Below are 27447 nucleotides of genomic sequence, written 5' to 3' on the forward strand. Positions count from 1 at the left end.
GTAAAGGGTCAATAGATTTACTGGTTTCATGCTCAGACCATTGTAGTCAGACAGTTTCATTAAGAGAAGTGCTTGAAGCAGACAGGGGTGTGTGCAAGATCATATCACTTACAGCTTGTGCGTTACGCATGTATGTGCAAACAGATTGGCTGTTAGAGTGAGTATAAGGTGCCACAGACCTTTTTTGGACACCCGCAGTAGAAGGCGGGCCGGGGGGAGAGGAAAGGTCAAGCCTGGTGTTTTGGTGAATATTATACTTGTACTGGATGGAGGAGCCGGCAATTGTGATGCATCTTGCGTCCATGTTCACTAAACTCTGCAGAAAATGATGGTCAATAAGTTGTAGGCAGATGCAATCTAAAATGTGGAGCTAAAGAACAAGTTACTTACCTTCGGTAACGCTTTTTCTGGTGGACACACTGTGACTACCTGTGGATTCCTCACCTTATGAATTCGATCCTTGTGCCAGCATCCGATGGAAAGTCTTCTTCCTAGCTGTCTACGTCGACGAGGACGTCATAATGGCACGGCTCCGCGTGACTCCGTCTGACGTCAGCGTGCCAATAAGAGGTCCCCGTCGGCGTACTAACGTCAGTTTCACCTCCCTTTTTTCATGCTTTTAAAGCAAATAGGAGTAAACCGACCATGAAAATTGATAAATAATATAGAAAGATATACACACACAAAAACCTTGATCATTTAAATAATCCATTCTTATTGAAAGCTGGGATACATAAATATACAAAATAAATAGAGAAATATCACTATATACATATAAATATACATATATATGCGCTTTCATATATATAAATATAAACCTAAATACTGCAAGATAAGAGTGTAACCAGGCAGGCAACGGGGAGGCGGGAGGGACCGTGAGGAATCCACAGGTAGTCAGTGTATCCACCAGAAAAAGCGTTACCGAAGGTAAGTAACTTGTTGTTCTGATGGATACAACTACCTGTGGATTCCTCACCTTATGAATACAGTCCCAAGCAGTACTGCACTCGGTGGTGGGTGCCCACCTGATTACACTAAGAAATCTTGCAATACCGAGCGAGCAATGTGACCGTCCCTCCTCATTTCGGAGTCTAAACAGTAATGTTTCACGAAAGTATGGAGGGACGCCCAAGTTGCCGCTTTACATATGTCTATCAATGGAACTCCCCTCGCCAAAGCCGAGGATGCGGATTTAGCCCTAGTGGAGTGGGCCCTGATACCTTCAGGAGTGACCTTTTTTGCCAAAGAGTAACAGATCTTTATACACAATATGACCCACCTGGAGAGTGTTATTTTCTGTACAGCTCTGCCTTTTTGTTGACCAGCATACCCAACAAACAGTTGCTCATCCAAACGAAAGTCTTTAGTTCTTTCGAGATAAAAACTCAGAGCCCTCCTAGGATCCAACCTATGGAGTCTCTCTTCTTCTTTAGACGGGTGGGGAGGAGGGTAAAAAGCAGGAAGAGTGATATTCTGCCCTAAATGAAAAGGGGTGACAACTTTCGGCAGAAAAGCAGCCCTGGTTTTTAGAACCACTTTATCAGGGAAAAACACAGTGAAAGGAGGCTTAACGGAGAGCGCCTGAAGCTCACCAATCCTTCTAGCAGAAGTAATCGCGATCAAGAAAACAGTCTTGAAAGCTAAATATCTCAATGGACATGAATGCATGGGCTCGAAAGGCGAACCCATTAAAAATGTTAAAACAAGATTTAAGTCCCACTGAGGCATGTGAAAAGGAGTAGGAGGAAAGCTATTCACCAAACCCTTAAGGAACCTATGTACAATGGGAGACTTGAATAAAGATGGCTGATCCGGAAGGCAAAGAAACGCCGACAGAGCTGCCAAATAACCCTTAACTGTAGCTATAGCACAGCCTTTCTTCGCCAAACTGAGAACAAACAAAAGTACATCTGAAAGATGGGCCTTTAAAGGATCTTTTTGGTTCTCTCCACACCACAACACAAATTTTGCCCACCTTCCGGCATAAATAGACTTAGTGGAGTGTCGCCTGGACGATAGTATAACATCCACTACATCCGGTGGGAGAGAAAAAGAACTCAGGTTGCCCCGTTCAATCTCCAGGCATGAAGGTGCAGGCTCTGGAGGTGGGGGTGTAGAACCTGCCCCTGCGATTGAGAGAGGAGATCTGCCCTGAGCGGGAGACGGAGCGGAGGGCACTCAGAGAGTTGAAGTAGGTCTGTATACCATACCCTTCTCGGCGAGTCCGGTGCTACCAATATGACTTGGGCCCGGTCTTGACGAACCTTCCTCAAAACCCGAGGAATCAAGGGTATGGGGGGAAACGCGTAAAGCAACTGGCCGTTCCAGGACATCTGAAACGCATCCCCCAATGCCCCTTGCATCGGATACTGGAGGCTGCCGAATAACGGGCAATGCGCATTCTCCCGAGTGGCAAATAAATCCACCTGAGGAGTACCCCATCTCGAAGATGTGGAGGACTACATCCGGATGGAGACGCCACTCGTGATCTAATGAAAAGTGACGACTGAGAACGTCCGCACGTACATTCAACACTCCGGCCAAATGATTTGCCATCATGCAAATCCGATGGTCCTGAGCCCATGACCAGAGTCGTAGGGCTTCTCGGCAAAGAAGATACGACCCACTCCTCCTTGCTTGTTTATATACCACATCGCGGTAGTGTTGTCCGTCAGGATCTGAACTGACTGTCCGCGAAGGGAAGGGAGGAAGGCCTTGAGCGCCAAACGTAGAGCCCGCAATTCCAACAGATTGATATGCAACATCTGTTCCACTGGAGACCAACGACCCTTGATCTCCAGGTCCCCCAGATGAGCTCCCCACCCTAGAGTGGAAGCATCCGATATCACTGTGGCCACCGGAGGTGGTAGTGAAAACGATTTCCCTTGGGAAAGGTTGCCATCCACTGACCACCAATGAAGATCCGCTACAGCGTCCCTGGAGAACTTTATTGAATCCCTGAGATCCCCTTTGTGCTGGAATCACTGTCTGTGGAGACACCACTGAAGAGCCCTCATATGCCAGCGGGCATGAGTGACCAACAGAATGCAAGAAGCAAGCAGACCTAGCCGGCGTAAGACTTTGAGGACTGGAACTACCGCTCCTCTTTGAAACAAAGGAATCAGTGCCTGAATGTCCTGCACCCGCTGAGGCGGGGGTAGGCCCGAAACCTTGTCGTGTCCAATACTGCCCCTATGAACAGGAGGCGTTGAGAGGGCTCTAGGTGAGACTTGGGTACGTTCACCGAAAAACCCAGATCGAACAACAACTGTGTTGTCATTCGCAGATGAGACAACACAATCTCTGGAGACTTGGCTTTGATCAACCCATCGTCCAGGTAGGGAAAAACCGCTACCTCCCTCTTTCTGAGATGTGCTGCAACAACTGCCATCACCTTTGTGAAGACCCGGGGTGCTGAAGTAAGACCAAACGGGAGGACCGCAAACTGGTAATGCTGCGATCCGACCACAAAACGGAGATACTTCCTGTGCGACTTGACTATGGGAACATGAAAGTCCTGCAAGTCGACAGACACCATCCAGTCTCCTTCGTTCAACGCCAACAGCACCTGCGCTAGGGTCAGCATTTTGAATTTCTCCTGCTTGAGGAACAAATTCAAAATCCTCAAGTCTAGGATCGGCCTTAGACGACCGTCCACTTTGGGAATCAGGAAATACCTTGAATAACACCCCTGACACCTTTCCTGCAAAGGTACCAACTCTATAGCGCCCTTTGCCAACATGACTACAACCTCCTGTTGCAACAACAGAAGATGTTCTTCTGAACAAAAGGAGGGACGGGGAGGGAAGGGAGGAGGAAACTCCTGAAAGGGGAGAGCATAGCCCTTTTCCACAATTCCTAGCACCCACGAGTCTGTTGTAATTGACCTCCATTGCTGCAGAAAAAGACTCAATTTTCCTCCTACAGGAGAAGTGTGACTGATAAAGTGGGGAAAACTAGGGCTGCTTCTGTTGCTGTCTACCCGAGGAGGATGAAGAAGAAGAGAGCTGCTGGGCTGGACCTCTAGCCCTGCCCCTACCTCGCTCTCTGAAGGCACGATAGGGCGGGTTGGCAGGTTGTACGGCATAAGATTGAGACCTACGAAAGGCAGAACCTCTAGCAAACCCTCGAAACCTACGAAAAGGCCTGTACAATGTAGCAGAAGGGGTCTGCAAACCCAGGGACTTAGCTGTAGCCCGACAGTCCTTAAACCGTTCAAGGGCAGAATCTGCCTTGTCCCCAAACAGCTTTTCCCCATCAAATGGAAGGTCCATTAAAGTGGATTGTACATCCGACGAGAAACCCGAAGACCTTAGCCAGGCATGCCTTCTCGTAGCCACCGATGTTCCCATGGCCCTGGCTATAGAATCCGTAGTATCCAGGCCAGATTGAATAATCTGCTGTGCAGCCGCTTGCGCATCCAAGAAAAGGGCCCCAAAAGATTTTCGCACTTCCTGTGGCAGATCTTTTGCCATCTCCTTCGCAGAGTCCATCAGGGCATGAATGTATCTGCCTAGCACACAAGTGGAATTGGTAGCTTTCAGGGCCATGCTGCAAGAAGAGAAAATTTTCTTCGAGGATTGCTCCATCCTCTTGGATTCTCTGTCTGTTGGAACACCAGGGAATGTACCGGGGGCAGATTTCGCAGAACATGATGCCTGAACCACCAAACTCTCCGGAGTCGGGTGACGAGATTGAAATGATGGATCTCCTGGGGCACTCCTATGCCTTCTCGCCACTGCCCTGTTCACCGCAGGAGAAGTCACCGGCTTTTTCCACAGGTCCATAATAGGCTCAGTCAACGCCTCATTAAAAGGCAACAAGGGGTCAGCACTGGAGGAAGAAGGATGAAGAATCTCTGTGAGCAGGTTAGTCTTGACTTCTGCAGAGGACAAAGGCAAATCCAGATAGTCAGCCGCCTTCCTCACCACAGCATGGAAAGAGGAGGCCTCCTCAGTAAACTCCCCCGGAGAAGCAATGTCCCACTCCGGGGAAGTATCCAAACCACTTGCAGTGGCAAGTCCTTGGAAATCATCAGAAGGCTCTATCTCACCTTCCTCAAGCCTTCTGTATTCCTCTTCCTCCAGAAGCCTCAACGCCTTCCTTCGAGATCTTAAATGCGTCTCCAGAGCCGGCGTCGACAAGGACTCCATCGACGCCGATGATCTCAGACCTTGAGTTGGTTCCGGAAGGCTCCCGGATTCAACCGGCGCCGGCTCGAAGTCGGCAGATGACCTCCTCGACGCCGAATGTGCAGAAGGAGATGGAGCCGGTCTGGATGAGGCCACCAATGACGCCGGATGGCGCTGAGGAGTCGGACGAGAAGCCGACTGATCCACAGTCCCAGGCGAAGGATTCCGCTGGTGCACCAGCAGGGGCCATGGCTTGAAACACAGCATACATTGCATTCAAAAATGTGGCCGGATCCGTCCCTGGAGTCGGGAACGCTGGGTACTGCTGTGTAGACGTCTGGGGAACATCAGGATCCCTCGGTGCCGGTGAGAAATGAGGACTACCTTGAGTGACCTCATAGACTGAAGGCGCCAGTGACAACCTCGGACTCTCCGGCTGAGGCGTGACCGTAGGACTCATCTCCCACGTCTTCTGGCGCCGTGACGAACGAGACCTCGAACGACTCCTCGATCGGCTCCGCTCCGAACAGCACCGAGAGTCATGACGGCGCCGAGAGTCATGATGACGCCGCTTCTTATGTTTTTGGGGAGAAGCATGGGAAGAAACCTTCTTGTGTTCCTTCTTCTTTGCCTTGGCCAAGAAGAGCTTAGCTTCTCGTTCCTTCAGAGCTTTCGGATTCATGCTCTAGCACGAAGAACAGCCTTCCACATCATGCTCAGAGCTCAAACACCAAATACAATCCGAATGGGGGTCAGTCACTGACATCCGACCCCCGCATTCCCTACACGGCTTAAACCCGGACTTCTTCGGAGGCGACATTGTAACTTCAAGAGATCGCTACAGTAACCAGCGGGCCAGGAAGAAAAACCGTTGAAGTCGAATGCACGGAAAAAAGGAAAACTGACGTTAGTACGCCGACGGGGACCTCTTATTGGCACGCTGACGTCAGACGGAGTCACGCGGAGCCGTGCCATTATGACGTCCTCGTCGACGTAGACCGCTAGGAAGAAGACTTTCCATCGGATGCTGGCGCAAGGATCGAATTCATAAGGTGAGGAATCCACAGGTAGTTGTATCCATCAGAACAATATTCACTGGGCATAAAGGATGTCAGAGCAGATAAGGGAAAAACAGCCCCCCCCCCCCTCATCAGCCTTTCTCTTATCCATATTCACAACAATCAAGAAATTACAAAATGCAATCAAGTGCATCAGTGTAACAACATTTTTTTAAAACTGATAAAAGCCAGAGTGAACAAAGGAAAATATAAATACAGTAGACTAGCCCATTAAAGTCAAAGGAGTCCAAACAAGGCTTTGCAAAAAGGGCCTGGCGTCACAGCTTTAAAAAATAAATGGTTTCTAAATGCAAGGAAGGTGGTCATGGAGACTCAAACCCAAATTTGTATTAAAATAATAAAGGTATTTAAAAAAAAAAAAAAAAAAAATTAAAAACCAAGGGGATGGCCAGTCGATGATCGGCGCAGGATGGGCCCGCCTGTGGCTCGCGCACTCCTGCACAGCAGGTAAAAGAAAAACGCTTTATAGTGCAAGGGGGTCAAGGTCCTCCTCTCCTTTGCTCTGCATGTTGGTGCCACCCAGGCACAAGGAATTATGGGGCCTGAAGTCCCCCTTTTGGCTTCTCACGCATTGGGTGAAAGAAAAGTCCTTTATAGCGCTAGGGGGTTAAGGTCTTCCTGCTCTTCATGCTGATATCAGTGCCACCCAGGCACAAGGAACTCTGGGGCCTGAAGTCACCCCTTTGGTGTCCATTTCAGTTCAATATCTGGGGGAGTCCGGCACCGGTGAGGTTGAGTCTGTTGGTGAAGAAGAAGTTGATTGCATGTGTATCTGTACTACCTTGGTTATCTGCCTTGTACCTGTGCTATATCCTTGTGAAAACACACCACCCAGCCTTAGCTTTTCTTACCTTTAATTAAATATCTATGTCCCCTACAAAGTCCTGACTAATCTTCTATACCTGTCAAGTGAAACTTTACTAGCGCCTTCTGTTGCTAGCTACTTGAAGCTCAAGAAGACCTGTTTTTCATGCACCTTCAGTGCACTCACTTTGCTAAATCCAGCTCCTTTCAGTTGGTGGATCCAAGTCAGAGTTGTCCGAGACTGCCTTGCAAGGCACACAGTCCTTGAACTGAGTGAGCAAATCTACCTTTGAAACTAAAGCAAATGTGCAGGGGAAGACTACGTTTTTGCCACACAGGGTACTCCATGACCACATGGGTTATGTTATGTCCCCCATTATGTGCAGTGTGGATACTATAAGGCACTTGTCATTTGGCGAACAGAACACCTTCCATGATCTGATGGTGGATAAAGATGTCAGGATGGCCATAAGCAAGTCAATGATTTCCTCACGTAGAGGAAAAAGAATTCTACAGCTGCTTGTCTACTGAAGTATTGGCCCATGGAAGGTAGGTATCCATACACAGCCATTAAAAGTTATAAATTAAGACAGCTCCACCTCAGTCAGTCTCCCAATACTTCACTTTTGTATGGTACATCATAATTCTAGTAGGAAAACCCAGGGCTGACTGAGATGTGCACTGGGGACAGTAACAACTACTCTCCTGCCTCCTTCCTTGCTTATATCAGACTCTGGAGTGACAACATGGTTGAGTCCTTTTAGCTGTTGCAGGAATGCTGTTGGCAGTGTCGATCCTGCATCCTTGCCATTACCTCCAGAGCTTATGAAGTGAAGGCTGCTGCTTCTTTTGCAGTAAGACTTTCAATGACGGTCAACTGAAAGTTAAGAAAAGGCATGAATCTTTCTGTGGTGGTCTGAGGATAAACAAAATATGCGTTGTATGTTGCGATCTGGATCAGATGGGTTAACAGCTTCTAATGCCAAGTGCAAATTTTACGACTCACATTGTATGGCTAAAGAACCTGGTCATTCTGAAGTATACAGGTGGGCTTGTGAACTTAGACCATCTGACCCTAAACTGTGATTGGGGAAGTGCTCTCATCATGAATTGTAGTGAGCATGTACACAACACGCCTATTAGAGAACTTGACTGTGAGCGTTTCTTTGGAATTTTTGAAGCTTCATACAAACTCCTGCGGGAATCCTTTGCAACGACAATCAACTGTACCTCATGCCACAGTGCCAGCTTTGTACAGCTCACCGAACAGCTTTACTCTTGTATGGAAGTTGTCCACATAAAGGTTATAACTTTTATGAAGAAGTGGTTGTACAGGGTCCCAGGCAATATTTCCCATGACTCCTAACATGGAAGGGTAGCCATCAGGGTTTAGAGTGGAGTCCTTCCACTCGAGCTGTATACATAATCAGTGGAGCTCGCACACAGCATGTACTTCTTGATGCCATAGTGAGCTCTTTTGCTCGGAATGTACTGCCTGAACAGCAGCCGCCCTTTGTACAGGGTCAAGAACTCATCAATGTCTAAATTCTTTCCAGGAGTATAAATCTCTGGATACCTGGTAGACAAATGTTCCATGACAGGCTGAATTTTGAACAACCTGTCATGATCTGGATGGTCCTGGGGCAATATTTTCATTTAAATGCAGCATAACGCTGCAATATTAAAAAACGATCTCTGCTCATGTATCGTGCAAAGATGGGTGTTGATCTGTGAGAGCAGACCAGTAGGACGGCAAGCTTAGTTTGTGCACTAACCTGATTTTGAGCATAAGGTCCAAAAATGACGTCAGCTCCTCAAGTGAAGTAGGATTCTACAGGTGATGGATGCTCCCTCAGAAAATTGTTCTGCACGCAAATTTGTTTGCTTCAAAAAGAGATCAATGTAGTCAATCAGCAAACAATTTGCTGTGTTGACTTTAATCCAGTGTCACCAGTGAATGGGGATATTTGGGGCTGCATTAAATTGGGGGGGCTGTCAAGAGAGCACTCAGTCTGTGCTTGGCGCTGCACATGCCTGCTCTCTTGGTTGGTCAGCCCTGCTACCATTGCTCTGCTGCATAGACTGTGCTTGCAAACGGACATCATGACTGCCATCAACATGTCCCTCAGAATAGCTGGAAGACGAGTCGTCGGATGGAACTTCGCAGACTGAAAAATCACTTCCAGGTTCTGCTCCATTTAACTCTCCCTCAGATGCTATTACACCCGGATGGTAGGAGTGTGGACCCCCTGACAATTTCTTTCTTTGTTTTTTTTTTATGTTTTTCACTACCCCTGGGGGTGCAAAGGGCCGATCATAGGTCCCTAATGGTTTTCCTAGCAGGGCGATTTTGAGCCACAGCCAAGAAAACATTTTATGAATGTATTGTTCGACAAGGGAGACCCTTCCCCTTTCCAGCCATGCCTCCCTGAAACCTGGGGAGGCACTGAGGCCCCCAAAACCCCACCGGGTGCAGAGCAAGAACTACCTCTTGTCTCCTCTGCAGGCAGTGGTAATCTGTGATGTCAGCATGCCTCGTGACACTCTGGCATCATAGATCGGCGGCGGGCAGGGCGGGCGGGGGCTTATGTGAAAGCAATTCTGCATCTTCCCTCACCCTTTGTTTACAAAAAAGTAATCCCCTGGTGGAAGCACCAGAGGATCCTTTCTAGCCCTCCTCAGTGTTAGCCAGTGACTGACGGATGGACTGGGGAGGGGCTGAGGTGTGAGCTATTGCCCGACACCCGCACCGGGGTTAATATAAGGTGGTATGTGACGCTGGACTGAATTTGTCCAGTGTGAGTGAGAAAGCTAGTGTCTTCAGAAGAGGCTCCTGTCACCAGCTTAGAAGTGTTAGCAAACAATTGATTTTTGTTGTTCTTTTTTAAAAGGCAGTGTTCTCTGTTTACTCACACTTAAAGCGATGTCAGGCAAGCTATTAGTGTGCCAGGACTGGGAGTGTGAATAAGATCCCTAATCAAGGGTATGTATGGAAAGAAAATGGAGATTTGTGTGGAGGAAGTTATAAGTAGTGTGCTTCTGCTTAGAAATGTCTTACTGGAGAAAGATGTGTGTGATATTATTAGGAAAGAGAGACAAGGTATTGTGGAGGCTATGAGAGGGGATGAAGTCCAGGGGATATCTAGCTGTAGTGCATCAAGCTTATATTCTGCCTTGCTAGGAATGTCGAATGGGGTGTATCTAGGTAGAAAACAGGAGAGATGAGTAACAAAGGTGGGGCTACTGGTTGATGTGAGTTGAGCTGGGAATCAACATTCAATGAAGAGAGAGGAGGTGGGGACAGAAAGTGACGAGGTAGAATGGAAATGGAAGCAAGAGTAAAAGGTAAGGGCTCTGCATTAAAAGGAGAGGTAGTAGCTTATGACAGAACTGGTAGATTGAGGGCTGTAGCAGAGAGGGGAGGTAGGAAGAGAGGGTGTGAGAGTGAAAAAAGGGACAAGAAGATTTGTGGACTCCAATCAAGGCCATGAAATTTACATCAAACAGCTACATATTAACAAGAAGATTGTATAATAATTGTCCTGTCTCAAAGATAGAGATTGAAACATTATGTAACTTCAAGAAGAGTAAACTGTAATTTATATCCAGAAGGGATGTTGAAGTTACGAGATACATTTGGTTCTTTACTGAATGTTTGAACCCATAGAAAGGTGATGTGAGAGATAAAGATGAGGTCAGTTTTTAATGTATTGTCTCTTGAACAGTCCTTATTAGCAATGAGAGTTTCTGGATGCTTTTTCTGTAATTTGGTAAAAGGATGAAGAGGCAAGAGTCCAGAAGGATCTGTGAAAAATTAATGACAGTGGGAGGCTCAGAGGAGGGAGAGAGTGTCAGACCAGCGGCACTAGGGAGGTCATAATAGTAGCTCAGTGTGATTAAGGTTGGAGCAGAAACTATCTGAAAGAAGAGAGCTAAATAGTTGGATGTGATTCCTCTATTAAACTAGGTATATTTAGGGTAGCTAATCGGTAAGAGCAGTAGCGTTTGCAGTAAAAAACAGTCTTTTGTTTCACCATATAAAGGTGAGCTCCATGGCATATTCTTATTTCCTATTAGCTGGATTTTTGTAAAACAGGTATTGGTGTCTCCAACTCTAACCATTATGTTGGCTTTAGAGAGAGAATAAATTCTCCAGCAATAGATGCTTCATGTATTCACATGCCTGAATCATTCCCCATCGTCAGGCTAGAAATCCCTGGTAACTTTAAACAGCATTAAACAGAGTGTAAATTTCCAATGCTTAGTATGCATCCACCTCATTTGAAACAATTCAAACTTCAGCCAGTGAGGTGAAGTGTTGTACGTGAGAATATGGAAAAAGTCCAACACCGTAGTACTGGAGTTACAGGTAAGTAACTAATTATTCTCCAGCAATGACTCTTCAACATATTCCCATGCTTGAATCCAAATAGCAACCAGTACATAACATTTGAATAAAAAGATAGGCAGGCTTATCTTTGATTAAACAGATTGTGGAAAACTGCCTTCCTCCACTGCTGAGACTGCTGCTTTGCTCACATCCAGTTGGTAGACAGTGCTTGGTGAACACATGCCTAATTTCCATGTAGCTGCATGGCAAATGTCTTGAAAAACCACTCTGGCATTGAGCACAGCAATGCTCGCCATTTTCTGTTTGAATGCCCTAACCCGGACTCTGCCTTGGAGTGGACAATCTGCCATGCTGTGGCAGACGATTATGCAGGCTGATAGCCAAAGTGCAGTACCCTATTTGGACAATGAGAGGCCTCTTCCTGGATGGCCAAAGGACATTCAGAGCTGGTCTGATGCCAGAATAATAATTTCATACTCCAAAAAATGTCCTATAATGTCAAGTGTGCAATGACATAGTTCAAACTGTCACGTATTGGTTTGAAAACCATCCACTCCCCCCACTCAAATTGCCTACACTCCGCCATAAAAAGCTCTGGAGGAAGCAAACAGTTAAGAAGCAGAGTCATCCTAGTCTTGAATCCAAAAAGTACAAAAACCCAGTTCAGCCTAGTTCCAGTCCTACTCCAGGACAGCTCCAACCCAGTGGAACTCACTCTCCTATTGTCAAGAAGACCAACCAACCTTCCACAAGGGACTAAAATCCTTTCACCTTATCTGTTAGCTAAATTAATTCTTGCAACAAACTGAATTTCTACTATGAAATTATCTTGAAATTGAATCTCAATTCCAAGACTTGCTGCAAACTGAACTCGTAATATGAAATTATTTTGCAATTCAATCTCAACTCGACTCCAAAAGAAACTCTTCCCTGCCCTGCCTACTCCTGCTACTCCGTCCTCCTAAGCCAACTTTTCCCCCAACCCACCCTTCTGTTTCTCCTTCTTTCCTTCATTCTATCACCTGCTCAACATTCCATTTGCCCTCTCCTCCTTCTGTCCCCACCTAGTCATTTAGATCACCTCTACTACCCCCTGCTATTCGTGCTCTTTCAGTCAGCCCTGTATCCTTAAACAATCCTCTAATTTACCCTCTTTCTTCCTTTCCAATACCCTTGTTATAATGGTTCTTAGTTTACCTCACTGTTGAGCCATGTGCTTACCTGCTGTAGCATTGTGATGAGAAACTTGTCTCAATGTTTTTGTTTTTTCACCTGGTAAAGTAGCATAGAAACAAGCAATTTAAATAAGATACTGACCTAGTGTTAGAGTTCTAGTACACTCTGCTGGTGTTAGGTATGTGGATTCTGCAGTTTATTAGTGCGAGAGTAGCACACACTGGTGATGTCAGAACTGTGAGGCCCTCCCAGTATCAGAGCTGCACACACTGCTCGTGCTTGAGCATCACAACCTACTATTGTCAGGATTGGGTGAAGCACACCCTGGTATTGTCAGAGCTGCACGCTTGTTTGCTACTGTCAGAACTATGTTGCATACCGAGGTACGATCAGAGCTGTACATCTTACTAGTGCTAGGCTGTGAGTGTGACAGCAGCACACACTGTTAGTGTGGGAGTTACATGCTATTGGCTACCGCCAGAAGTGTAAGCTGGACATACCTTGCGAGGAGGGTGACTGAGGCACACAACGTTGGTGTCAGAGCTACCTACTGTTGGCTAGCACAAGAGTTGTAAGCTGCTTATACCTTGCTAGTGCTAGACTGTGAGGAGTGTGACAGCAGCACAGACTGTTAGTGTCAGAGCTACATACTCTTGGCTAGCAACAGATGTGTAAGCTGTTCATACCTTGCCAGTGCTAGACTGTGAGGATTGTGACAGCAGCACACACTGTTCGAGCCAGAGCTACATACTCTTGGCTAGCGCCAGAGGTGTAAGCTGCTCATACCTTGCTAGTGCTAGACTTTGAGGAGTGTGACAGCAGCACAGACTGTTAGTGTCAGAGCTACATGATCTTGGCTAGCGCCAGAGGTGTAAGCTGCATATACCTTGCTAGTGCTAGTACTATGAGTTGTACACTTTGTAAGAACAAAAACAGCACAGCCTGATAGTGTCAGCTCTGCACACTGTGCTTTGTCAGACCTGTGTGTGACACACCCTGCTGGCATCAGGACACAGAGCTGCATCACCTGCTAGTGCCAGAACAGAGAGATACAAACACACTGATATTGTCCATGTAGCTAGATAGCTCTGCTTGTGTCAAATCTGGTGTGACACACCCTGCTGATGTCAGGGGTCAGGGTAACATAGCTAGTGCCAGAACTGAGAGCTACAAACACACAGCTAGTTTCCATGTTGCTGGAGAGCTCTGCTTGTGTCAGAACTGTGTATGACACACTCTGCTGGAATCAGGGCTCATAGCTGCACAACCTGCTAATGCCAGAACGGAGAGCTACAAACACACTGCTAGTGTCCGTGTTGCTGGAGAGCTCTGCTTATGTCAGAACTGTGTGTGACACACCCTGCTGGCGTCAGGGCTCCGAGCTGCACAAAATGCCAGTGCCTGAACTGAGAGTTAACACTGCTAGTGTCCATGTAGCTGGAGAGAGCCAAGTCTCTAAAGTCACCACCATGCTTTGCCTCTTCGCTTGTGACAAGGTAGGTGGGTGTCTGACACACAGGCAGCGGCAGCCACCGCAAATCTCAATGCGTAGGGGTGGACGAAGGGGACGAGGGAAAGAACAAAAAAAATATATTAAAAAAAAAAGACACTTACCTTCTGCCACTGCCGTCTCCTGCCTCCTCGCTCGTCGCTCTTCTTGTTGTGGTGTCCCAGCATTCACTAGGATACCAGCACAGGCTCCCCAGCAATCCTGGAGCTGTTTTCATGCAAAAGCTAGCATGAAAGCAGCACCAGGATTGGTCTGAGCGGCTCGGACTGCCGCTCAGACACAGCCCTGAGGTCTGTGCAGTTTCTCCAGCCCGGCTGTTAAACACAGCCAGGCTGGAAAACCTAAGTGAGCATATGTTTGGCTGGCCTCAAGCGACGTGCCGAACACACATGCGCATTTAGTGCACACTCCCTTCCTCCCTCCTCCCACCTCCTGTGGCACAGCCCCGCCCCTCCCTCCTCTGCTGGTGGAACTATCGTTTTATTTTCATCTTCTGGCTCTTGGCCAGGGGAACGATGCTCCTCTGCCATTGCGGAGGAGCCACCCTGCACACAGGCACATTGCAGTGTTGAGAATTTCATTGCTCCTATTTTTCAAATGTTCTTGGCTAGGCACTTTTGTTCTGCCATTTTTTAGTGTGTAATCCTCTGCAGTGCTTTACCGCAGAGATGTGTCTCTGGGGCTGAATGATAGGCTTTTCTTGTTTGAGATCATAGTGTTCCCAGAGAGCTGGCACACAGAGCTCCTTTGAGAGCTGTTTAACGCATTATATACAGTACTGTCAGCAACTCTGTCCCACTTTTCGCACTCCCAGTGACAGATCTCTTCACTTATCACATTCACTTTTGGCCTGTGCTGATGAGTTGGAAGCTACAAAGGATAGACTGAAAAGCGACAAAATAATTAATAGCTGCTAATTTCTGCTAAGCAATTTCACCCTTTACTCGATATCTTTGCACTATATAGATTCTCTTGATGAGAAATGCATTAGAATTGGTGACCTTTTGTATTTTTCTTCTTATTTTAGCACTCCATTCAGTGCATGTGTTTTCTTGCTCGCTTCTGTCATCTGTCTGCTTTCGCCCTTCACCACTCCTCACGTTGTCTTTATTACCTTTCAGCTCGTCTGTTGCTTCCCCAGCCCCTCCCTGCTATGCTCATTTTTATAACTTAACGTTCCCATCCTGTAACTCGTTTGCCCCTTTTTCCTCACTGCTGCCACCAGACACTGTCTGCATTTAAGCGATCTGCTGCTCCATTGCTTCCCGAACTCCTCCCCCCCCTTTTCTGTTTTAAATGGTTTGTTTTTCATTGTTTAGGAGGTCCTGCAGCTCCAATTTGTTGCGGGACGCTTCTTTTTATAAATGCACTTTCCTCGCACATTTTATTTCTTTTTTTGGGTCGAGCATTCGAGACCTCTTGTATATACTTTAGTATATACTTCTGTACTTCTTTGTGGGGTCTCTGCTTTGTCAATCCTTGCTCTTTGTCCCACCTTTTCCACAGTTGTACACTCCCCTGGAGCATGGCCCTAGTACTTGTACCCTTCCACTTGTGCCTACATAGCATGTGTTTATGAATTACTTTTTTCTTAGGCTAATAGCATTTGACCAGAGCGCTGGATGTTTCAGTGGCTCCAGTCTGTTTCACGGCATGAGATCCTAAAGCAATGGATAATGTCTTTGTTTTATTCCTACAAAGGTTGAAAATCTATTTTTTTGTCTCCCTATGGTTGCAGAGAATATGACGTTTGCTGCTCTGAAAGGGTTCTTATACCCTGGGTGATGTGCGGATTGTTGGCGATTGAGTGAGGTTATAGCACTGCTAGTGTGTGGACCTTTATGATGGCTGTGTTGGAACATTTTTCTTTCATGTTGAATATGCTCTGTAGTTACTCTTTGCTGCTGGAGTTTTCAGTAAAGAAGAAACCCATGATCTTCGCCTCTTTAAAAGAATATAAACCTCATGTCACATTAATGAGGGAATTTTTCCAAAACCCGCAGACGTCCCAGTCAAGAAAACACATTGCATTGAAAATTCTGCTGCCCGAATATAATCCCTGTCCCGCGGGTGCTTTTACTCTGGCTGAGCTCCACCACTGATCGTTTAAACGCCTCCCAGTGCAGACATGATAAATTACGCCCAATTCAACTGCTTTCCCCGATATTCATTAAGAACGTCAATCTCCATTTCCAGTTACAATTTATGACTTACATTTTCAGACACTATTGGCATCAAATTGTATTTTATTTGCAATTGTAACTTAGCGGCATTATCCTAGGATGTGGTTTCTCCCCCAAAAGACCAATGCGTGGAATGCTGCTTCCTCTGAGTCATGCTCTTACTCGAAGAGCTGCCTCTGCACGGGTCTCTGCCAGGGTTGGCAAATCTGTCCGTCAAATGCAGCCAATTGGAGCACTAATCACCCTGATGTCGCTTGCATTTATTGCTGTGTTATCAGGGTCAGACTTGGAACCAAAAGCAGCCCTGTCTAAAATATTGACGCCAGCCCAACTTCCTTCCCATTCGCTTCCCCTCTATTCCTTTCACTTCACCTGTGTCCCTTCTTCATTTATTCCTCTCTTCTCCCCTTCCGTTTTCTTTCATTCATTCTCTCTCTCCCTGTCTTTCCCAAGGTCCCTCACCCTAGCAACACTGTCTCTTCACAAGCCTCAAAAGGCTCCCGCCCACCGGGGAAGACTTGCCCTGTGCATAATGTTGTCAGAGCACTGTGGTTCGGAGTCTTTTGACGTCCACTGAGCTTTACTTACCACAGAGCACATTGAATAATTAACACACAAATCATCTGTACTTCGTACCCATTTGATGATGATAGTATTACGCCCTGTCGCGCTTCAGTACATCTAGATGTCTTCCATCTGTGGTAGATTTATTCATACTCCGGTTTCTTCTCTTTTCTTGTCTACTTCACTTTAAACTAATCAGAATTTTGTAGGAAGTTGAATGTGGACTTCCGTGTTATTCCAGTGGTGTATCGTGTGACAGCATTCTTACAGTCAGTGATTAGTATCACACTGGAAAAATGCTGCTGTGAACACATGTTTCTCTTAGCAATCAAATGCTTTTACTGCTCAGTTGTATCATACTTCATTACAGAATGCAAACATTAGCACATCTAAATTCTGATAGCTTCAGGAGGTGAAGTGCAGGTGCGATGAATTACACCAAACATAACATTGTTAGTTTCTCCACTCCATTGTCCAAAACCCTACTTATTTACATTTATTTTAGCAATATAACATGTTCCATCTTATGACTTCAAACAAAAAATACTGCTACAATTATTTCTGTGTGTATGAAGTCAAATCCAGCAAAACTGTTAATTGCCAAAAATGATGAGGATTTCTTTTATTAGCAGTTATATATAGCGTGAACAAGACGGTGGGTGTAGTACGGTTTCCATAGGAGTAGTGAGAAGATTGAAACTATTAAGAATATTTACAATGCTGTCAGCGGATGCCAGCATGGAGGCAGTATCGGGTGACTACCTATGGCGCCTAGAGTCTTTTACTGCTAGAAGGAGAGCCGAGATAACTGCCTTTTTTGCTAGTTTTTAATGTTGAGCGTGCAATCGCTCTGGCTCCTGTTGTAATCTCTCTGTGAGCTTTTAACCATGTCCATGTCACTCCCATCAGTTTGGTTGGTTCGTGGGCTTAACTTTTAAAATTCACTTGATTTCATTAGTGAAAGGCATGCATACGTCATGCCTCTTCCGGTGTTCAGCCCTCCTCTACAGCACCGGTAAACGACTGAAAACATATGCAGCTTCATGTTTTCTGCATGGCTTCCGGACTACTTTTTCTTTTTATTTCCTACGCAGCGTGGTCTCACTGGGCAGTAGTCAAGTGCTTTGCATGACATAGACCCTGTTACATGGATAATTGCACTTTTGCGGATATGTTTGACTGCGAGTGAACTTCTGTTTCCTTTTGTATGTCTCCTTCACGCTCATGGTGGCCGTCGGCTCGCTTATGTGAAACTGTATTACTTTTCAGTTTCAGTTTATGTGGCAAGAAAAGTCCGGTTAGGAGTTTACAATGCTAATAGCTATAACTCAAGCTAATGCGAGACCCATTGCATTGCAAATGCTTGTTTATGTTTACAACTGCAAGATGGGCATCCACCATTTTGAAACAATACATCAAAAAACACAAAATTACTACTTTGTCAGGACATATGCACCAGCAAGTGTGGTGACACAAGCGGAGTATACATCACCAAGTAGAGGCTGCGTTAGCGTCATGAGGCGCACGTGTGCATCTGTGATAATGCATGCACGCACAAGTGTAAATCATAACACCTAATTTTATTTCTTCTCTTTAACAATAGTGAGTAGCATTGGCAAAGACATGAGCTCTGCAGTGGCAAAGCCTTTGCCTGTGTTTAACCTTCTAACTCATTTCACCTTTTCCATATTCTCACAGTTCACGCCTTTACTTTGCTCCCTCAGAGATGAAAAAGAAGGGGCGAGGTATTTGTGAACTCACGTTATAGTCTGTACAACAGGACATCTCTCACCCTTGGGCTGGAACCCCAGTAGGGTCAGCAGAAGAATGTGATGCCCAAGAGTTCTGTTGGCTAACAAGAAGCAAAGGGAGCTTTTAAAGATCATTCGTGAACTCTGACATTCAGAAAGGGTCTAACTAACCTTGACACTTTTTTCTAACACTTCTGCGAAGAGCTTGTCAGTTTCTTCATTTTAAAATAGAACAAACTAGGACCTGGATTGCTCAAACTCCGCATAGCTGTTTCCTCTTACAGCGTGCCCCATGCCACATGGTCTGACGTGCAGCTGCTAGACTTGTTAAAACTTCTTTGACTTCTGGCACAGTGTGGAGAGATCCCCCTTTAGACTAGTTCCGGCAAGGCTTTTATGCTTCTTTAAAGCTTTTTAGGGTGTTCTCTTTTGGATACTTTAAATTCCTCTCTTTCAGCAGGTAAGGTATCAGCTTCTTTCAAAGCTGGGTGGGTTTTGTACAGTTAGTGAGAGCTGGTGTCAGCTTACTCAAAATGGATTCTAGTTGAATACCAAAGGTGCTTAGTAACATGCATTACCTGTTCATTCACTTGCCGAAATTCATGGGAACACAGTGAAACAGCCACTGTAACTGTTTAGTTCCCGCCTAAGATCATAAAACCGTGTAAGGACTCTGTTGAGGGTATAGAGCGCGTCTGCTTTTGACGTGCTAATAGTTGAAGCTGCTAGTAATGTTTTGTGTCCCTCTCGAGACACCATATCTGAATCTTTTCCCTGATCCTCATTTCTGCATCCAGGGGCTACATTTCGTTTACACTTCTTAGTATAAACCTTTAGTTTCTGAGGGGATATGGTTGAGGTATGCATCTCATTTGAGATAGTGAAGAACGGTTACTCGCAATAGATTTCGTTGGAATATGTCACAAGGATAGATTTTGTCCATCTTTCCGAAACGCCATCCTGCTGCTTCTAGTGTTTGCAAATAACAAGTAAATGCCATCCTGTAGGAAGGGTAACATCTGAATGGAAAGGAATGAGGGGAGAGTGTTTATTAGGGGCTGCATGATAAACAGTGAGAAGAGTTCCTAGCAAATGAAATAGGACAGTGAGGAAGGAAAGAGGCTTCTCGGAATGATTGAGAGCAGCTTTTTTGAGAGGGCAGCCGCCCAACACGTAGGCTGATAATGGCTCCATGCTGCCTAGATTACTGGTTATCTTTCTTTAGTTTTTGTTCAAGAATCCTGTCTAATCTAAAAACGTTATTATTGGTTCATATTTGAACTAACTGACCAGAAGCACCAGATTGCAGTTGTTTCTAAGCAGAAAGCCTGCAATTGCAAACATGCTTTTATGATGGCATGGAGTCAAGTAGTCTCCCTACTTGCATGGGAGAGTTTTGTGTGAACTGAGTACGGGTGACTATTGCGCTAAAGCAGTCTTCCAGCATTTTGAACAAAGAGAGATACTTCTGACCAACTAAAATCATCCCGATCTACTAACAAATATTGCCCGCATTACAATATTAACCACAATAGACCAGGATGATTAGTGCCTGTCTTGTGCAGAATGATTAGTAGTAACCACCCAATTGACTTACGCAGGGTGGGCAGCAGTAAAATTATAAAACATGTTATAAATTGGTAAGAGTAATGAAATAACTGTAACATCAAGTGCTCTCGGGTACAAAGAAAATTACATCAGAAATTAATCTCACATACTCTGCGTAAATTATTACTATTTAATTATCACCTATAAATGTATTTGAAAATAAAATAATTGTGTCTCCAAACATCACCTCATTAGTTTAAAAAAATACACCCATGTTGCCATCAAATGTGCACTTAATGTTTAGTAAATAAATACATTTAACCTTGAGCAAAAAGTTCTTAAATCATTCTTTTCACCCACATGAACAGTTGTCATTTTAGTGAATGTTCAATTGGGCCCCAAACATCAGCATCTCATTTCATCAAGCAGTGTCATTTGCCTGCATCTTACCTTTTCATCAAATAGCAGACATGTTCATCATAATGTTAGGGATGACCACAATATGCCAAATATTGTCACCACTCCCCTAAGGATGAGCGTCAGTAGATTAAAGCTGCCCATGATACATCAGGAAAGGCCAACATTATGCCAGAGCTGGATATCATTATGCCCCGGATAGCCACAATATTTCAAGTATGACAATTGTACAAGTTGTTGCCACCATAGTACCAGATGTGGCATGGTTAAGCCAAGGTTGGCCACTTTATGCATATAATGGGCACCATTATGCCTGGTTTGGACACCGTAATTTCAGGGATGTCCACAATGTGTCAAGAATAGACATTTCTTTACTAGGCTGCCCACCATATTGTAGGAATGGCCACAACTATGGCAGGGATGACCACCAGTATGACATGTGTGGCAGTGATTAGACCACGGATACTCAAAAGGCCAATGATGTCCTTCCTTAGTTATTTTGGTGGATGGCCATCATTATGCTCAGGTTGCTGAAAATGTAACCTTTGCCTACTTTTATGCTGAAGGGAGACACGTAGACCATGGATGTCCAAAATATGTCAAGAAGAATCACAAATATGCATCACTATGCAGATATGGCCAGCGTTATATCAGGAATGGTCATATTTATACCAGAGATGATCACTGCATGAAGGCAGCAAAGCCCCCAGGTATCAGATATTGGCACCAGAGGTAGACATTTTCTGCCGGATATGGTATCCAAACCAGACACACATCCCACTTAAAAGTACACGCCCCTACCCCGTCTCTCATGAGCTCTTTAGATGGACTTGCATCCGCCCCACAAAGTCCTGCTTAAGATCGTGCAGGCCTGCCTGACACTCGCCGCCTTCCCATCTACTCCCATCCACTATATGTGTGTGCATGTGACCTTGCCATTAGTTTGCCTGTCACTGCAAGAGTCAGAAGCAGTGCAGTACTTCCTTCTTAATTAAGTAGTGTTGCTCAACCTCAGACCCTGAATGACTTAGTGAGCTGGACTCCAAATTCCTAGCAGATAGAAAACTACTGGTACCTCATGAGCTGCTAGTCAGAGATCCTGGCGCAATTCAGGCAACCCATCCCTTTAGCGATACAGAGTGGCAAAGTGGTTAATCAACTATTGCAGTGGGTGAGGTATGAGGGAGCTTTGAAGTGTATGTAGTCTTCTTCTGTGTCTTAATCTGTTTACGTTGAGATTTGTGTAAAGATGACGCTTGCAAAGTTAACATGTATTTCTTTTTCTCCTAAGTCTGCCTGTATAATTTTGACAAGACCAAGCAGTGCATCGGCACCATGACCATCGAGATTGACTTTCTGCAGAAGAAAAGTGTTGATTCCAACCCCTATGACTCGGACAAGATGGCAGGAGAATTTATTCAGCAGTTCAACAACCAGGCCTTCTCCGTGGGGCAGCAGGTGAGGTCCAAATCATGCAGAAGTAATCACTTTTCCAGTGAGCAGAGTCCAGTAGAGACATCTCCTTCATCATCTTCATCTGAAGGATTGCTGTAATGCCACACATGCAGGACACTGCCACTGCAGTCACGGTGATGGGAGGAACTAACAAGGGCAGGGAAGGAAGCCTCATGTGTCTTTACGGGGCTTCAGAATATAGGTGTTCTAAGCAGTGCTTTAAATGTGCCGGCACTGTCCGGTACTGAGTACCGACACTTTTTTTTATTTTTGGAGGGCTAGTACCTGCACTTCTCAGAAACAAGCAGGTACTCTGGTATAGAATACCTGCACTTCTATTTTTCCATTTCAAGCACTGGTTCTGATTCATGGTCATTCTTCTTACCAAGATATCGAGAACGGGACATTATTAGGACAACGATGAGTGCGGTGGATGACTAGGAAGGGTTTTATTGCCCAACAGAGGTAAATTAGTGCTGATTGTCCTAGCCTTTAAATTCTCCCCTAAAATGAACTTTTAGGTGAATCAACTGCTTCTTTAGTTGTGGGCATGTGCAAAACTCCCACAAATAAGTGCTTAGAATTGACAATTCCAGTCTTAAGAAGGAGTTCTCGAGTAGTTGAGGGTAGAATCTTTCTGAGTGACTAATGTGACGCGACCCACTAGGCAGGTCTTGGACAAAAAAAATATTACATGAGCTTTAATGGATATAGCCGTAAGATGCTGGGGTTGTTGACAGGACGTTGGGAATGGGACACACACATACCACCAGCACAGTGCCTAGCACCTTCTCTGTTCCAGCGCTTTCCATCATGAATGCTGGCACCTGTCATCTGACTGGATCATGCCCTCGCCTTCGTACTGCGTCATGATATGACCTGCTCTCTTTGCAGACGCGGTGGTCTGGTTAGAGTTATTTCATTTGCCTTTTATAGTCTCTGTATTGGGTCGGGCTGGTCTATAGCACAGTCTGGCAGTTGAGTATGTGGGCCAGTTTTTTGGCTGTTTGTGGGTCTGTTTCATGATCTGGTGGGAATATTTTTATTGTTGACTCTCCTGATATTACCACAAACATTCCCTGCAGCAGCCACCCCTGCATGCTGCCCCCCAGACCAGATTCTCAAAACAAAAAAACCGAGACAGGTCATAGACATAGAAGTAGGACTACATTTGCAGCAACCATCGACATAAAAGTAGGACTACGTAACAGCTTTCATAGCCATGGAAAAAGGTCTAAAATGACAGCCTCTTCTTCCACAGACACATATGAAGAATAACAGACGAGAAATCAGAGGTCTTTTAGTGGCTGTAAACTTAGTTGTTTTTAACAGACTTTGCTTCAACATTTGCTATAGCTGGTGACTCTGGTGATTAATGTTCTGGCTGGCGAGAGATAGGATTCTCTAGTGGACATTTTAAGGTAGCACAGAAAGATAATGTGCCAGCTGCAAAGAACATGTCGTGGTTTGAATGCATATAATGCAAATAGGTCAGTGGCTTACTACTTTTGTCAGAAAAATCCTTTTGTTAAGTTAGAATCCTAATATAGAACAGCGAGCTATTACCTGTCATTAAAGAGCTGCATGCAAACTGCAAGGTATAGATTAGAGTGTTATGATTTTTTTCCCAGCTTTTCGTTATCCTAATGTTGCAAAAAGGGCTCATTTTGGTAGAAATCAATTCTTATTATTAAAGAGAACCCTTAACTGTGGTGTTACATTTAAAATTTTGAGTTTATGCTTTTCCAGCCCAAGCACTCAAACTACACTGGCTACCAGTATGGATGGTTCCACTCCAGGCCCCTTTTACCTTTAGCAGCTGCTTGCTTCTGAGCTGCGTAAAAGGGGAGAGCAGTGTCACGTAGGTGACTGACTGGATGTTGCTGCAGGGGGTGACCTCTGACTCCTGTGAGCAGGGCAAGGTTGTACTGGTCACTGTTGGTTCGAAGGAGCTCTTGTCCCGATGGTTGGCACAACAACATTGTTACTGCCTTGTATAAAGAGAAGGGACATCCAGAGAGAAAATGTCTCTTTTCTCTCTGGATTTCCCTCCATGCTACAGCGCTCACCTAAGCGACGTCACGCTGCAACTTCTCAAGCAGTGAAAAGTGAGCATGCGCACACGATTTTACAACAGTTCGCATGCTCAACTCAGACACTACTGAAAAACCGGGACATTTCTATAAATAATCTAGCCACTTCCCAAAAACCAGGACATTTCTTTATTTTTGGCGAAAGAGACCGGGCACTGTGACTCTTACCAGAAAAACGGGACCGTCCGGTCACCCTGGCGGGGGGGGGGGGGGGGGTGAACCCTGCTCGGGTGGCTTCTCAACTTCCCTGCCCGATCTCATATTCGTAAAAGCATGCTAAAACAGCAGTCACCAGTTGACGATTGGAAATGTAAAGGGGTGTGGCTCGCACACTACGTCGATTCCTTAAGTAGTTGGCATGTAAATCATGCAGCAAAAATCAGGTAAAAATGATACTCTTGGCAATTCAAAAAAGTGTATTTGTTAACACGCAGAAGTGCTTCACCTTGTTACACTAGATAATATACCTAAATGAAGGCATTTATATAAAGAGTTTAAGTGCATGATCTTAGAAACGTTCCTACCCGCAAGACAATGTCATTAGTGAACTAAGAGGCAAGTCAGTGGTAACCTGCACGCGATAGGTGACCTAAATTATTAGACATGGAGCAACATTATAGTCAAATCAAATAAGATTTTGTCCAGCGCACTTTCTGAACTGAAGTAATTGAAGGTGCTCTCATATATGATAACAAAGAAAGAGGAAACCTGGTGAAATAAAATATTTGTCTAGGATCGCACGAGTTGCTTAAGTTGGGAAGCCAGGATTGATCCCAAGTTTTCTGGTTTCACATTATGCAATTCATCCGATAGATGACTATCCTTTTCTTCCATTTCAGTATCCAAGTTCTATGCTATTTTTTTTTATTAGTGATGCATAAGGTTAGGGCGTCGGTGGCAGGCAGAAGACACATAAAAGCTGGAATTGTTTTGGGCTCGGAGTCCAGGAGGACCTCGTGCTGAGGTGTGTCCAGAAAACCTACAGAAGACTTAGTAAATACTGTTTACGGTTTCTTTTGCAAAACCGGCGAGATCCTTGCTTCGTTCGAGATCTTGGTAAAGTGAAACCCGTCTTTGCCTTCAGTGCACACAGCAAACACTTGTACAGTGCCATCTTGTGCGTCCATAGACTCTCCAGCCATTATCCCGCTAGTGGCCTTTGAACGGGAATCCAGGAGAGCCGTATTACAGACAAGAAGCCCTAAAACGGCTCTTACTGGACAAGAAGCGGCAGTTAATGTTCAGCGTGTTCCACGTTCAGGTGCATCGTTAAGAGCTTTCTTGTGTTTATATACTTACCATCTTTTACTTAAAGCGAGAGTAATCTCCAGGTAACTCAATACGGACGCCAGTTTATTCAATCTGATTTCATAAAAACATCGGATGGATTTAATCGTCTTCATCTGATGTTAATTTCATTTTTGCCGTTATATGGCAGTATTGAGCCATCGTCAACTGTTTATTTTTTGGTTTTAAGTGGACTCTTTTTTTTATGTGCCTGGATTTATTTTTTGACGGGAGAAATCCCGCAAATCCTTTAGCCCTTATAACCCTTCCCTCTTCTGATTTTTAATCATTCGTGTTTGTTAATTTAGTTTGTTTTTCGCATCTTTAACTTTCTATATTATATATATTTACTTGTTTGCTTTAACTCTGTTGTCAAAACAGTTTTTGTTGCAATTTTCATATATAACAAGTAACAGGAAGATGTGCTCTATATATATCTATATATTTATATATCTATATAGATATATAGATATATATATATATATCCCATCATTATGACACGTATGCCATTATAATGAACAGTCTCTATCGTAAAGAATGATCACTTTTAAAACATTACAATTATGTGTTGAAATTGCTGCCAAGCCAAACTTATCAAGCCATAAACAGTTCCCGTAGAATCCCTTACCCCCGCTCCCCCCCAAGTAATAAACAACCCCCCAAACCCATCTCCACAACAAAGAGGAGGGGCAGAAACAGAAGAAGAGACAATGGAATGGGATAAACAGAAAACTAAGGTACATAGATGTTACACAGCTTTGGCCAAACTACAAGGCACCCACCAGCCGGAGACCGCAGTCGTGTGTCAGTCGTCGGGGGGAGACACAGCCTTTCTCTAAGCAGGCCCCATTCTCCACCTTTAGAATTGGAAGAGATGAAGCTCCCTTGTACACGTGGGACAAGCAGTTAGCAGCAATCCTCTGGAGAGGTGGGGCACTAAGGCTCCCAAGCAAATTCAAAGTTTTTTAAATCTTCCAGAAAAATCCTCTGGAGAGGTAAGGCACTAAGGCTCCCAAGCTAATTCAAAGTTTTTAAAATGTGCCATTCATCCATTGTGAGAGCTTGCTAGAAGCGGGTGTGCCATGGTGTCCGCGCTGGAGCCTCCTTCCTCTTCCAAGCCGCGGCCAGCGCCAGTTTAGCTGCGTCCAGGCACAACCACATTATGGCTTCATTGCCTTTAGTTTGGTGTTAGTTGGGTGCAGACCCAACAGAGCAAACCCCGTGGTGCCAGGGATATCCCAATATGTCTTTGATTTGGGCAAGGATCTCAGTCCAAAGTGGACGAATCGTCAGGCAGTCCCAGCACATGTGGCGAAAATCACCTCGGAACCCACACCCCCTCCAACATAAATCAGAAGTGTTGGGGAAGATTTGTTTCAGCTTGGTGGGTGGGATACGGGTGCCAGTCAAGGGGTATTTCATAATGTGCCTCCCTCATGCCTATAGAGTGATTCATTTCGCATTGTCCCTCCATAGTTTGCACCACTTTGCTTCAGAACTTTCCTCCTCAAGAATGTGTTCCCAGAAAGTGATGTGGCGCGGCTGGGAAGCAGGGAGGTAGTGAGCAATAAAGAGTACAACAAGGAAATGTTTCCCCTGGAGGTCCCCACCCCTCTAACAAATTGCTCAATAGGCGTAAGATCTTATGTGGCAGCTAGTCTGATGTCAGGGGGAGTGCCCAGTGTTTCAACTGTGTGTAGTGGTAATGTTCTGAGTCTGGAAGGTGGAAGTTCCGCTGCCAGTGTTTGAAAGTTAAGATATCACAGTTTGGAAAGAGATCGGAGAGGGTGAGACAGCCCTCCTTCCTCCAGGCCTCAAAAGGGCCTGGCAGGATAGCTGGAGGCAACGTCGGATTATTGTGTATCGCCAGAAAAGGAGAAGGGAAAGTAGTCCATTTGTGGACTTAATCACCTCGTCCCAAACTTTAGGGATCGTTTTCGTCGGGGTGCTCAAGTATGCCTTGGGTGGCGGTCTGCCTTCGGCTTCCACAATACATCCCATATAAATCTCCCCACTATCGCCCTATCCATGTGGAACCAGTGTTTGTCAGATTCGCAGAGTAACCACTCTGAAATGACTCGTAATTGTGCTGCTTTA

At 45.2% G+C, this 27447-nt stretch overlaps 1 protein-coding gene across 1 annotated transcript in view; it reads left to right on the forward strand.

Moving 5' to 3' along the window:
- NSF (N-ethylmaleimide sensitive factor, vesicle fusing ATPase) overlaps window positions 1–27447 on the forward strand; it is a 593422-nt gene that overhangs the window by 208813 nt on the left and 357162 nt on the right. Inside the window, exon 5 of the mRNA XM_069237976.1 lies at window positions 21807–21973. Coding sequence (XP_069094077.1) covers window positions 21807–21973 — 167 coding nt within the window. The remainder of the gene's footprint in view (window positions 1–21806; window positions 21974–27447) is intronic.

This window comes from Pleurodeles waltl, chromosome 6, assembly GCF_031143425.1.
Source record: "Pleurodeles waltl isolate 20211129_DDA chromosome 6, aPleWal1.hap1.20221129, whole genome shotgun sequence".
In the NCBI taxonomy this organism is placed as follows: Eukaryota; Metazoa; Chordata; class Amphibia; order Caudata; family Salamandridae; genus Pleurodeles; species Pleurodeles waltl.